Source organism: Xenia sp. Carnegie-2017, unplaced genomic scaffold (genome assembly GCF_021976095.1).
Source record: "Xenia sp. Carnegie-2017 unplaced genomic scaffold, XeniaSp_v1 HiC_scaffold_16, whole genome shotgun sequence".
Lineage (NCBI taxonomy): Eukaryota > Metazoa > Cnidaria > Anthozoa > Malacalcyonacea > Xeniidae > Xenia > Xenia sp. Carnegie-2017.
The window spans coordinates 4,990,068-5,004,306 of NW_025813469.1; the positions used below are offsets into that span (position 1 = coordinate 4,990,068).

The following is a 14,239-nucleotide window of genomic DNA, read 5'->3' on the forward strand; positions in this document are numbered from 1 at the left end:
CATATTTTTATGAAGACGATTTAGCATTTTTGTGTTACAATAAAGTATAGAAGTCTTGTTATAACGAGCTAAGCTCCATGGCTCAACCGTGATTCAGGCATATGACACAACACTTTCAAAATATGTGATTTAATACCAGTAAACTGCAACTCACATATAAGATCACATGATGTTCCTTTATCCTCATTATATCCTCCTATGTAAAAAATGCTCTGTTTGTAAGCAACAGTTTGAGTGAAATGCTTATCTGTATTCATCTTCTCAAAAATCTGAAAAATCCCAGCTATCATTTCCTCCATTTCTTTAGTGATTGTTGAAAGAGTTTGCTTAATATCTTTCATTTTCCATCATTTCTTTATGTACTTTGGCATATTGAAAATATAATTCGACGAGATTTGGATTTAATTCAATCCTGTCTTGATGTTCTTTCTTATTCAATCGACTCACGTGTATTTAAGTCATTAGAAATAATATGGTTTATTTCATCCAACTAAGGCTCATGTCCAATCTTGTCTCGTTTGCTTTTCCCATGAAAATAACATTGCTTTGAGTACAACATTGTAGGAACCACTTTAACATTCGTAAATTCAGGAAAACATTGACTGTCATAACAATTTTCCAGGGATATTTCGTCATCTTTTACGACGTTGTAGCGATTTGGATGGTCAGAGGTTTTGTTAACAGCGGTATTATTTGTCAAGTCTTCGTCTCTACATTGTTGATTATTTGGGCAAGAAGCCATTTGTATAAGTCTCCCAATTAATTCATCGGGCCAAAATCGTTGAAACGCAGAGAATCAATTATATTGTCGTGAATTTTGAGCAAGGCAAGGCGACATGTTTGAAATTAGCAGCTTTCTCTCGATATTTGATAAACGGATGTTGACAGAGAATAACAAAACGTAATTTGCATTATAGTTTCGTTATGTCCACATCGACATATCACAAAACAAAGAAATGAATCCGAAATTAAGGTGCATGCTGTTACATTAAGCAATTAAATTTATACACTAAATGTGTTTATATACAGTTGCGGAAAAGAAAAATTTTAAGTTTTAAGTACCTTATAGAAACTAGTGGCGGATTACTAATTACAAGGCCTGTAGACAAAGATAAAATTTTTGTTCTTTAAATCAGATAACTAATCCCCCGACTAAGCTCAGTTTTTAGATGGCATTTGAGTTCCTTGCGCTCCATGCCTTTGCATTTCCCAGCTTATTTTTGTAACTCAAAGTATCGACAAGAAGAAATAAATTTAAAACTCAAACTGGGAAGATCCACAAATTCATGAGTTCTGAGCGTCTGCATTTGAACAGTAGATCGTAAAGTTTATAACAGCACAAATGGTCAAGTAAAGACATTTAAGTATTACGCAGTGGAAAAAATTAAAAACTAACTATGTCTAGATACAACAGCCTCTCAAAAGCCGCGACCTGTAGGCTTGGCCTAATGAGTAATCTGCTTACGATAATTGCGGCAGAAAATTACTCGTAAAAGTTTCTGAATTAATATTACTGTGCTGAGCCAACAACGCTGTAAAACTTTAATTAAGTACATCCTTCCTCATTCTACACTTGAACTATTCTGTGGTCAAATGGGTTTTGTGCAAAGCACACCAGCACTTTTCTCTTTTGTAGCACTATTCTTTGGTCACTAATTTATGAAAGCAAAAATTGACTCTTAAATCCCCTCTGGGTAACATCTTTCTTTCTTAGCCCTCTAGGACCCGGACCTTTTTTAAGAGTTTGCACACATTTCATTTGGTGATTGTTGCCGTGGTGCAACAACGGGCTCTTTAGGCTGCATTTACACTATACCGGATTCGCTCATCACGACATCTTCATTTGCTTTAAAAGCTTAACTGTTCTGCAAAGCCTAACAATTTCATTTTGTTTCTGACGTCGAAAAACTTCATTGCCTTTTAATATAAAGAATATACAACCTGCTACGATAGCAGGAATCTATTTCAGGTTGGTTTGCATTTTGCATCAATAATGTACGCAATAAACACTTCAAACATTTAGTGTATGGGCAAAGATATTTTTCTTTCTTTCTACCTCAACAATCGAACTTTCATACGAGTTCAGTGCGAAAAGTAAATGTGGAAAAAGTGAAGACGACAAGAAAAGTTTGTCATATATTGTTTAAGAAATAAAAGATGTTGACTGTGTCTGCAAAGGCTTTTTCGCAGACCTTTGCATGGGAGAACTTAAAAGCATATAAATAACAATTCGAAACAAAAAAAATCAAAAAAAGCGTTTTAACTTTTCCTCTATAATTTGTAAATGATTGATTTGCAAATTCTCTTTAATTAATTGATTGATTTAATTGGTTAGTTTATAATCAGCTTTGCACAGGATATGCAAACACAGCAATAGACCAATCAATTTATTGTGTCTAATTCATTGACATTATTGAAGTATCGTCGGATGTTCGCATATAACTCACCGCCTGTTGTACGAGTTACAGCAGATTTACATAGACTACGTTGTTGAGCATTGTCGGGAACTTTTACTGTTTTCGTTTTTCTTTGTAGCTCTACCCATTCCATGTCAAAAATGGTAAGTAGCATCGCATGCTTTAGGTATCCAAAAAGCTTTGGAGGCGGCTGAAGATGCAATATTGGGATTGTCATCGGTATAAAGTGTCTTCTATTTGGAGGCCAGACTTTTTTCTGCTCAAAATGTAACAGCTCTCATATATTGTATCGATCAATGATGTAGATTATCTAAGATACTTTCATAATGTATTCCAACTAGACATTTCCTTTCACTTCCAAACGTATTCATCGAATCTGTGTTGATCAATTTACTTCCGTTCCTTAATTGCAACAAAACTAAATTTTTGCATGTTTGAACATAAAATCTCTTAATAATAAGTCCCAAGACTTTTATTATTTTACTTTAGTTAAGTAAATCGTTTGAAACTCTTTTAAGGACGATTACCATATTTTGCAGATGGTATCCACATGTGTACATCTCATATCAAGGTAGACGCTTGTGTAGAAGTCTGATCTCTTTTTGCAACTTATTCTAATATCTTTTATATCGTACAAAATTACATTACATAGATAGTATCAAGATTTCATTCGCTTTACTCTACGTCTGTACAGACTATGGACACTTTAATGTTCATTGTTTGGAACCTACTGTTAGAAGGACAGTAGTCAATAAAGCGGGGCAAACGTGAAGTAGAAGATTATTTGATCAGTTGAAAAAAATCACAATTTTGAGTAATTAATGGCAAGTTATCGATTCATTCGAAGTCGCCTAGTCAAGGAATACTTCAAACATATATAATAAACTGTATTGCTTGTCCTCTTACCATTGACAGGAAGTATTTTCAAACAGTCGAATATTTTTCTTTGGAAATGAGCACTTAAGTAAAAGGCGGAAAAAACAACTTAAGTTTGCGGTTGGAATTCATTCAGTCCTCACTTCGTTATTGTTGCATGCGCCAAGCAAATAGAGAACGTGCTCCTGCGCACGCAACACCAGTTTATGCTTCGTTATAAAATTCAAATTTCCAGAGACGCGATTATTTTGGGCTCGTGACTGGCACATGCCGTATTCTGTATTTTGTGATATTTGTTTAGCGATACATATATGAATGAAAAGCATGTTTCTTAAAGATATGTTCTTGCACAAGATCATAAACATTGTCACCATAAGTAGCTATTGTAATGATGATATAAGCTGATCAGACATTCATGTAGATAATGGAGGGTGTTAGCAAGTACTGGTCATTGGTAGATAAATATAAACTACATGCAACACAGTTAAAGAGACTTGTAAATTAATGTAATGTTTTTGCTTATATCTACATCACCAAACAACATAACTGATAATGAAAAATAATAATAATACCAGTAATATTGAAAAGAACTAAAAAACAGTTACAAATAAAACAAACACAAACAGTACTTGTTTCAAGTCTGTATTTATATTTTCCAGCAGATTTTACTCTGGCACTGCATATATCCGGAAATACATTAAAATTGAGTTCTTACGTTTGTTGGGATGATCGTATATGTCATGCAATGAAATTACAGAGTCAAGATTAAAGCCTATGGGGATTGGATTGCAAATAGTTTGAAAAGGAACATTTAAACTTTCACAAATTTTTTGATTATCTGAGTGAAAAACACTCCACAATACCCTAATGCGACTAGTCTCAGTTTTGCAAAGTTTTTTATCTCCTCATTTATCAATTAATAGCATTAAAATGACATATTTGTATCAAAATCACACTCTTCAGTTGCATGCACAAAGATCTTTAATCATGCTTCAAATCATGCGTCAAATCTCTTTAACGTGCAGCTAGATGTAGAAGGCAACAGGACGTTTCCATTTTTTCGTGATATATGTATCAAACAAGAATGGTATAATAAGTAAAATTCGAAAATCATAAGTAGTGAAATAATTTTTCTTCGAAGCGTTGAGCATTTGAATATTATCATAAAGATAACTGAAAACATACTAGTGTATAGTCATCCATGTTTTACTACTTTTTAAAGGGACTTAATGAGGATCTTACATGGCATATTAAAACTAGTAATAAGTTTAATATACTTAAATGGTAACTTTGTTGTGATATAGCACAGATCTGCAGCGTACATACATTAACATAGCACCAAATGAGTATTCACACTCTGCGAGTGGATGTCTATGGCCAAATTTAAGAAATGTAAATGTAAATGCCTATAACGAAAACGGTACGTCGTGAACGAGTCTTGACGTGTAAAATCATTTGAACTATCAAATCTTGTGCTGGTTGGCTGCCTTCGAGCAGCACCCTTGTGTGCTCCTATCATTGCTTTATCTTTGCAAGGAATCTTCAAAAGTTTCAAACATAAACAAGCATTGTGAAGATACTAGACAATACAGAAAAGGAGGAGCGTGGACGCAAACTAAACCTCCACTCCTTTTAGTCTCCCTAAAATAGCTAGAATAAACAATGTCATGAATTACAGTCTTATTGACTAAAACTAAATCTGAGTATTTTCTTTAAATTGTTCGAGGCGGAAGAGTAAGACGTTATACCACTTTTGATTGTAAAGTTTGTGCAGGTATTGGCTATTTGCATAAAGATGGTATATAAACAATTTATTGCAATTGACTTGTATCTGATCACGAAATTAGAGCTTGTTCATGTCCTTTTAAGCATAAATCCGACATAAAATTGATCAATATTATCAAAACAACATGCTTGAGCATTACAAAGGAGATTTGAATGAATGAACAATGCAGTTGCAGATTGTTGCCCATGCGAACAAAGCAGACACACAAACCAAATATTCAAGTGGTTGTTGAGCACCATATTCATCGAGTGTCGTAGCCAAAATCCAACTCTCTTCACGCCATTAAAAATTCAAATTTAGTGCAGGAGAGTATAAAAAATCACGATAAGCAGAGAACCGACACCTTGGATGTCAGTTGTATGTTCAGTTCACTTCAAGTTCAAGCTTTGAGATTCAGCAACAATTATGAAGACGATCGTACCAGCTTTCTTCACAATCCTTTCACTTTGTTTGGCGTGCGTGTTTGGTATGTATGTTAAATTTTACCAAAGGCAGTCTGGAAAGCCTGCTTGACTATAAGGGGTGCAACAAAAATCCGTCCTTTTAGTTTGAAAATAATATGAAGTAAAGAAAAGGCAATGTTTTGAAGTTTTTACTTGCTGTCGTGTCCACGTGAGTCAATGCGTGCATTGCTAGTACTTAATTTTGTTTGGTAACTTCGTGTTCATACGTGGGATAATACATCGTGTTATGAGTGTGAGTGTCATATTGTTTAGGAGCATGGCGTGAGATCTGGTATGTATGAGTAAATATTACTAACAAGAATTAAAGCAGTTTTCAAGATAGTATTTATTAAGCACCTATGCAGCCAACGATGACTTCCTGCGCGTTCATTTTCACGTTGATATGAAGGCCAAAAAATTGCATTCTCCTTCTAACCTCCTCCACGTTAATTTCATAATAAATAATCTTTTTATTCACTCATGATCATTTTACTAATATAACATTTACCTTCCAGGTCATTTTATTCGTGACAAGGCTGAAGACGAAATTTTCCCCCTAGATGAACAGACAGGTTCATACTTCTCTTTTATATATCATAACCATAATCAGGGAACGTATAGGTAGCTACAAAATCGATCAATTTAAATTTACTTTTAACTAAGACAATGTATGTTACAACATGGAGAGACTCCTAACTCCACTGCAGATATTTAAAACGCAAATCTCAGTTCTTTATATAAATAGGGCACTGCATATTAAGTGGCTTTTGTCCTTTGAATCTTCAAAATTTAGCACTGGATTTCATATGTGCATGTCTTTGTTACATAGCTATTGAACTCCTTCTATCAAAAATTTTAGGAGTACTTGCAAGTAAAAGCCAGAATAGATTGTGGTTACGTGGGAGTAAAACAGTCAATGCGAACATAACAACTGTTGCTGGGATAGCAGCAAGCCAGAAGACTATTATTGTTTCTACAAGGTAAAAAGTCTAGCATTACAACTATACACAATCCTTCATTGGATAAGCGACACAAAGGGTGTAGGCCATGTCTTTGTTATAATTAATGAGAAACGGCACCACTTATGGTCTTAAATTTGTAGAGAAAGTACCAACATTTGATTACATTAAGGCAATGCATAACTTAAAGATACCCTATTCAAAACCATGAATTTTCGCACTAACTACCAATACAAACCAAAATAGTAATTATAAACCCACTTAATTGAAAAGTAATTTACATAACTGCTTTTTGCTATGTTAAAGTGAAATTTAAACACCAACATATTTTATTCAAGTATCACAAGGTATTTATTATATTTTAGGCAAGCAAATTTGACCCACTTAGGATTAGATTGTGGTTATTTGTAATCAAGCAAAAGGAATGATTACAAAGTCTTGTATTTCGTAAAGGCATGAATGAAGAAACCCAATGGTTTTGCACCAAAGTATAGATTTATGCAAGATCCATTTTCAATCTAAAATCCAAATTTATTCACAAGTTCAATTAAAAACCTAATATTATGTAAACTTTACCATTGATACTAAATCGAAGAAAACTTATGCAAATATCAAGCAAACTTATAAATTTATAAAATGACCATTGCCTTTAAATATTTAAAAATGGTTTCACATTCATTAGATAAATGTGAGCGATGTTGTAAAACCTTTAGACAAGTATTTATTTGAAAACTTAAAATTTTAAAGAAGCAAACAGAAAATATGCTTTATAACAGAATCAGTGCAGTCAACTAACTTAGATTTACGAGCATTGAGTTTTCTATTACATACAGGTTTAACGTTTTATAAATTGATTTCTGCATACTTTGAAAAATTTCTTGTATTTTAGAGCTACTCAAAACAAATGTTTTTCACATGTATAACTTTAAACAAAATAACCTAATACCAAAAATGCGTTATCAATTTAAATCTAATAACAATCAAGATGCAATTTTTAATACTATCATTTAATTTTAAATAATCCATAATTTCATGCTAATAAAGCTAAAGCGTGAAACCAAATTTTCATAAATGATCAAGAGGAATTATAAATGAAAATTTCTAAAACATATTGGCAAATTATAACTCTAAAAAGTCAAAATAACGCTATACCTCATTTGAACATCATCGATATTCAATCTTTTATTCTCTTTCTTTGTGTCGCCAACTAAACCAGCAACAAACTCTATCACCAAATGCCATTTAGGATCTGCCCGACGATCATCCAAAAACTTTCCAATGTTTTTCCAGTCGTCAACAACGCACCATGCAGCAAGAAACTCTTGAAGAGTCAAATGAAGAAAACAAAAATAATTACGTCTTTTGTCTGGTATTTGGTGAAGTAAACCACAATTCACTAGATTTTCAAAGCCTGTAAGGTGTGTTTCATCAAAAATCAATTTCCCTTCTTCCATTCCTTTTTTTGCAAGGCTTTTCATCTTCTGTATTTCATCATCAAGCTCGCTTGGTAAAGGCTTTATAAGATAACCCCTGTCTGGCTTCGGTATTGATCCTGATTTGCAGCGTGGGTGGTGTCTCCAGAGTAAGATTTTCACCACTCTTTTGTATAATTCGGTGATAGTCTTTGGAATATCCTCAGCATTATTGATGAAGCTTTCCTTCAAGGTCAGGCAAAGGATGTAACAGTTAACGGGAATATAACACAAGCTCCGAAGTTCTAGAGAACTGTCAATGCAATCGAAAATCTTTCTAGCAGTACTCTTGTCTTTCCGACAAAACTTGAAAACATATTCCTTAATCTGATCCTCAAAAAATCCCAGGATCTCCACAGTCCTTTGAAACTTTAGTAGTTCAAAGGCACGTTGCGCTGTAGGCCGCGATGTTATAGAAACAGTAACACCAGGCAGCAATCTTCCTTCAAGTAACATACTCAGTAGTGTAAACGCTGGCATTTTTGCATTAACACACAATGAGCCATCAGTTCTAAGACGTTCGTTGTCAAGAGCAAGTTCATCAAAACCGTCAAAAATAAGTACAGTTTTATCAGGATTTAACAGTACAAAATCATAAATTTGTGCAAACTGCCCAACAGAGTACCCATCACAATCACCTAGCATTTCTTTGATAGTGATGTCGTCTTCTTTAAACGTACGACATCGCATTAAAAGAACAATTTTATCAGTCCAGAATTTGTCTAAATTGTTCTTCCATTCGTGCATAAGCTTTCTAGTCAACATAGTTTTACCAATTCCTGGTCTTCCTATCACTAAAATGGTTCGTGGATACGACTGATCTTTCTTACTCTGGACTGGCAAAAATATTTGTGTCGCACGTGTGATTTTTACAGCATCGTTTCTAATTTTGAGATGACAATGGAATATTTCATGCCTTTCAAAAGTGTCTGGGTAAGACTTTCTTAACTGTCTTTCAGCTTGCATTACAACGTTTACATAAACATCCTCAACATTTCGCCAGGAATTTGCATCATCTCCAAAATCCTCGTGTATTTCAAATATTTTGTGCGTGTAAAACTTACGTTTGAGTTTTTCCAACCACTTACTTTGGCGTTTTCGTAATACGTAAACCATACAAAATTCCTGCTCAGTCATAATGTAACTGTCATTGAAAGCTAAATACGCTAAGTAACACAGCTCTAAAGTTGTCAATATTATTACGATGACATTAGCAATAGCAACAACCCAGATCAAAGTTTCGCTTTTATCACCTTTCGGATTCTTGCAATCAAATGATGTGACGTTGTGTGAGAATAGAAATTTGTGGTTTGATAAAGGGTTTTCTTTCATCTTAGGATGCCATGAGCAGGAGTAGTCGATTGGATACTTTGCTGAGAAAAGTATGGCAACAAATATAGACAATATGACATGCCGAGCAACCAAATAAAAGATGTAAATCAGAAATGTGGAAAAGCGAGATGCATTTTTGCTAGACAGAGGAGTGTCTTGAATAACTTGTGGAACTAAGGCTTTATCACTTTCATCAACAAATTCTTTTAGATTAAGCTGAGCATATTTTTCAACTCTATTCTTCACTAGATATCCATAAATGAGAGTCGCAAGTAAAAAAATACTGAAGTTTAAAGTAATGATGAGAAATAACGGAAAGTTTATTGTTATCTCTTCCTTGTATTTTCTCCAACAATCGGATTCAATATTTCTCAATAAAGATTCATCTTTTGTAGTTGGTATCACCCCTCTTGAGCAATAAAACGAAGTTACACCATACATATTGATTGAAATACCGAGAATTATCAAAAGGAATGTACCAAAGAAGACAAGCAGTAGTCTTTCGTATACGTTGAATGACTTGTGTGGAATATATTCAAGGCATTTATACATTTTTCGTTTCCTGTAAAAAGCACAAGCTCATTGATATACATCACTTATCAATTTTAGTAATATTGAACCAGTTCTTTATTTTTTAAACGTAATCGGTGTTTTCAGTTTCAGCAATTTATTTCTATATTTGTACTAAATTGCATTTCTCCATATCAACATTTTGTCACATCCCAATCACTTTAGAGACGAAATTGCTAAGAAAATCTTAGGTTAACGAGTGTACAGCATGTAATATGACAGGTCTTGACTACTCCGGAAAATTAAGCGAAAGCGATATTAGCTAGCTACATAGCTAGAAAATATATCTTGCAATTGCTTACCACACAATCCATAAGAGCTCTTGCTAAACAAGCTTAACTCATGAATAAAATCCTCCCATTTAGGCCCGTTTCAAACGTCGCTTTTTACATGAGGCGAATGCATTAAAGACAAAAGAAAATGGGATAAAATGCCTTATTACCTTTCGTCTAAAATGCATTCGGCTTATGTAAAATGTGACGTTTGAAACTGGGCCTTACACTGTTGAAGACACCTCTTCCATTGAAGTTAATTGCTCAAAGCTTGGATGAGGCTCCTCCTGTCGCTTTATCATTGGAAATCCCTCTTCTACGAAAGCCCATTGTATCTTTATTTCTGCTAGTTTGTCAGCTGGGACTTTGTATTCGGATGTGTTAAATAAATATTGCTCATACCTTGTGTTTGTTAGTATGGCAAAGTATTGTGTTAAATACTTTTAAATATTAGGCTGATGGTAACTCTTTGATAAATTTAATTTTCACTTTAAAAGTGCCATTCCGACAAATTCGAGAGAATTTAGATAATTGTTTTAAGAATTTGGGCGTTAAAAGCATGACTCGCAGTTATCATGCCGTTCTTAGGTAGATATATTAAATATAGACACAAACAGATGCATGGGGAAACTAGAACCTTAAGTAGGGGGGTTATATATTCATATATTCATAAATGCTTGACTGATTTGTGTTAGCGAATATAATTTCAAAAGAAATCAACATGGCAGAGCTGAATAAATGAATATTCACCCTCCCCCACTTCACATTCTAGTTTCGCCTCTGATGTCCTAATGTTACTTAAATTGACATCGGTTTCATCACTGATAACAAATTGTATGCTCTCATTAGCATTGCAGATCGATAGATGAATCAACTTTTTCTTACCTTATACGACTTCACTTGAAAACATAGATCAACAAACGGTTCATTCGTCGTCCAAAAACACCGAATCGCCACATTAGATTTAAATTTTGTATCTCTCAACTCAGATCAGAACGTATCATTTTATTAATTGTTTAACGTAAGTTGCTGTGGAAAAATTTGACATCGTATCTATAATAAATTTGTTTGAAATAGTCAGCCGCTTGCTTGTGCACAATACTATGTTTTGCACATGCAATCAACTGATTAGCGCTGTGTGTAGTTTTAAATATTGACAAACGAAAACGAAAGAAGCTACGTTACTTAAAATGAAAACTGTATATTAAAAAAACGAAAACGAAAACGAAAGCATAAGTTAGAAGAGTAGTTTGAGATCCTAAAATATCATCAATTTTCATTTCTCGACCTTAAACAAAAATATTTAAGCTATGACTTAATAAAATCACTTTATAGCATCTAATAACTGTTTGCTTGCAATTTTGACTTAAATTATGCATGATATAAATTTGCCATCGGAAGATTACCATGATAAAGAGAATATAAAAGATTCATTTGAAATTAATTTCGAAATGGAAATATCTAAAGAGAAAATACATTTCAGTTTCTGTCGTAATATTCATCAGAGCTTATAAATATTTTTGAGGCGAATAATTGTGAATTAAATAAGTTTAAAATGGACAAAATTAACATAACAGCAACGACTCGGCTGGCTTATCATAGATCAGCATTCGACTATTGATATCAAAAAGGTCGTCTGCCATCTAGGGCTTTTCTAACTAATTATTGAGATTAGACCTGCTGGGAAATTCAAATATTCAGCTTAGTCCAAATGATTTCTCTTTAAAGTGAAAAAGTCAATCAGCGTTTTAAGTTCAAGCAACGGTTTTAGGCAATCGGAATCAGTTCAAAATAATTCAGTAATCACAAAGCGAAAATGAAAGAATTTGCTCTGCGTATTTCAGTTGCCTGTCTTTTTGTTTCTTTTAATTATTTCCCATGCCTTTGACGTTTTTCTTTAGAAAGTACCCTTTCTCTGTTAATGAAAAATGTGACTAAACGCCACGAATGTCGGTTAGCTAACTAAGATAGCCAACATGCGGGATTTCGGAGGACGATCTATGCATTCAATATTATAAATAATGTCGTATCAGGCAGGTAGCAACAACGATAATTGGGGGGGCCCATATTCATATATTCATATATATTCATTTTATAATCCGTGAAAAACAATGGATTTCAAAAGAAACTAACACAGCATGTCCTGCATATATGAATATGAACCCCCCCCCCAATTATCGTTGTCTACGCGCTTTGTCGTATGCAGTTCAGTTTAAAGATGTGGAAAATGGATAAACATAATGCAGAGATTTGCTGCTAAATTGCATACTTATAACACAGACACTCCATTTCTTATTTTGTACCCCTCCATCAATATTTCATAATTTTCATATTGGTTCGCTTTGTCAAAAAAAGTGCAATCAAGTGCAACTAATCAATCGCCCTCAGTACTTATTAATATAATAAAACTTTGTCACCAATTGTAACTCGAAGCAAATTTCGTTCAATTTGTATAAGTGCCTTTAAAAGAGTTTCTGATCCCTTACAATAAACCGGGCTGGCGTCAATGCTGTGTGTTGTAAAGCAGAACATTGACAACACAAAAACCGCTTTTGGCTCATTCCACAACGAAGACATCGAAGTATATTCACCTGAAATCAGTAAACGGTTAATGGTTGCATATTTAACTAATGGTCTGGACAAACTTTATCGATTGTTCCATTCAAATTCCTGCTATTGTCTTAGCATTTTACGCCAGCGCTCCTTATATTAGACCGGGAGGCCGAGAAATATAAAGTCAATGTTTACAATTTGAATAACTGACTAACACTCGGACACTTTTCAGGGGATCCAGCTAAAACACTCCATCTGAAAGTCCTAAACACTTATCGAAAATTGATAATATGTTTCACATTTTATCTTGTTTCATTATTTCATATACTCAGCATCAGTTTTGTTTTAATCAGTTTTGATGATCCCGATGATCTACAGCAAGGCCATTTAGGTGACGTGCATAAAAATAACCTGAATACAACGTGCAACAAAAGTAACCAATTTTCATAAAGAAAGCTAAGCATTCTTAATCTTATAAATATGCAAATATATACAAACTAGACATCTTGTATGCAAAATCTTTCGTGCTTATTGCGCATGCCCTGTTAAAAAGCAACAAAACTTTCTAGTGACGTCATGGAGAAAATTGTATATGATATCATTTTGATATTTTTGGAAAAACAAAAATTGCTCCAACACGATACTCCTAATAGCTGGCTTTCACTTGCGCGAGTTTCAAAATTAATGAAAACGTATACATCTTATAAAATAATGAGTTGATGCGCACTTGTATCAACGAAATTTTTATAGAAATCTTGAAGATGACACAAAAATATCACGCGATGGAGGTCTCTGTATTTCTGTATGACACTGTCCTTCGTCAATTCTATTGAATTTTTCCTAAATATTTCCTATTTCCCAAATAAGCAAGCCAGTGAAAGCCAGCTACAGTTTTAGCAAAAACAACATGTTTCAAACTTTAGCTTCACCACATAACATGACTTGAAAATATAAAAAGAAAAACAATAAAAAGCAGCAGAAACAATCACATAATTTCTAGCTTTTGTTTTCAGTAATGCTTATCTAATGGTAAAGCTAATTTAATAAAGTAGATCATCGGGTCAAGATCACTATTTTGAATAAAAAATATAAAACACCTGAATGGGCCACTTTCCTTTTACCTTCTTCATCTTTGCTAATATAAACTTTAATCTGTCTTCCATCTTACCAACGCTCGAAACTATTTTATGCAGCTATTCAGCACCATCTTTATCCTGGAGAAGAGTGCAAAATTTTGATGGATAATTGCTCTAATAGTATACTTCTAAAAGGCAGCTAACATCATGGATTTCACTAATTGCTACAAGAAATCAGTTTATAGTAATAAACCATAGGCCACGATTTTCAGCAACATTTTATCCGCAGCCATTTGAGTGCACTGATGGAAGGATGGAACATTCTAATACCCCAGTTAAGTCACCAACCATACAATACTTCTTGTAGAGTCGATCTTCTGTGGATGACAGCTGACCACCCCAAAGGTGGGTTCATATAACAATGGGGCCTATCATCATTATATGGACAAACAACTGACAGTCACGAAGCATCCAAACTACAGT

At 33.9% G+C, this 14,239-nt stretch overlaps 1 protein-coding gene and 1 long non-coding RNA gene across 2 annotated transcripts; one reads left to right on the forward strand and one right to left on the reverse strand.

Annotated features, from left to right (window-relative positions):
* The first annotated feature begins 5,383 nt into the window (after positions 1–5,383).
* LOC124436456 lies at positions 5,384–6,089 on the forward strand. The gene is made up of 2 exons (XR_006945355.1): positions 5,384–5,545; positions 6,038–6,089. It is a non-coding gene; the product is annotated as an uncharacterized LOC124436456 (long non-coding RNA).
* Positions 6,090–7,608: 1,519 nt separating this feature from the next.
* Positions 7,609–9,548, reverse strand: LOC124435886 (NACHT, LRR and PYD domains-containing protein 12-like). Its single transcript, XM_046985820.1, has one exon. The coding sequence runs from the start codon at positions 9,283–9,285 to the stop codon at positions 7,609–7,611; it is 1,677 nt and encodes a 558-aa protein (XP_046841776.1). The 5' UTR covers positions 9,286–9,548.
* Between the last annotated feature and the right edge of the window lie 4,691 nt (positions 9,549–14,239).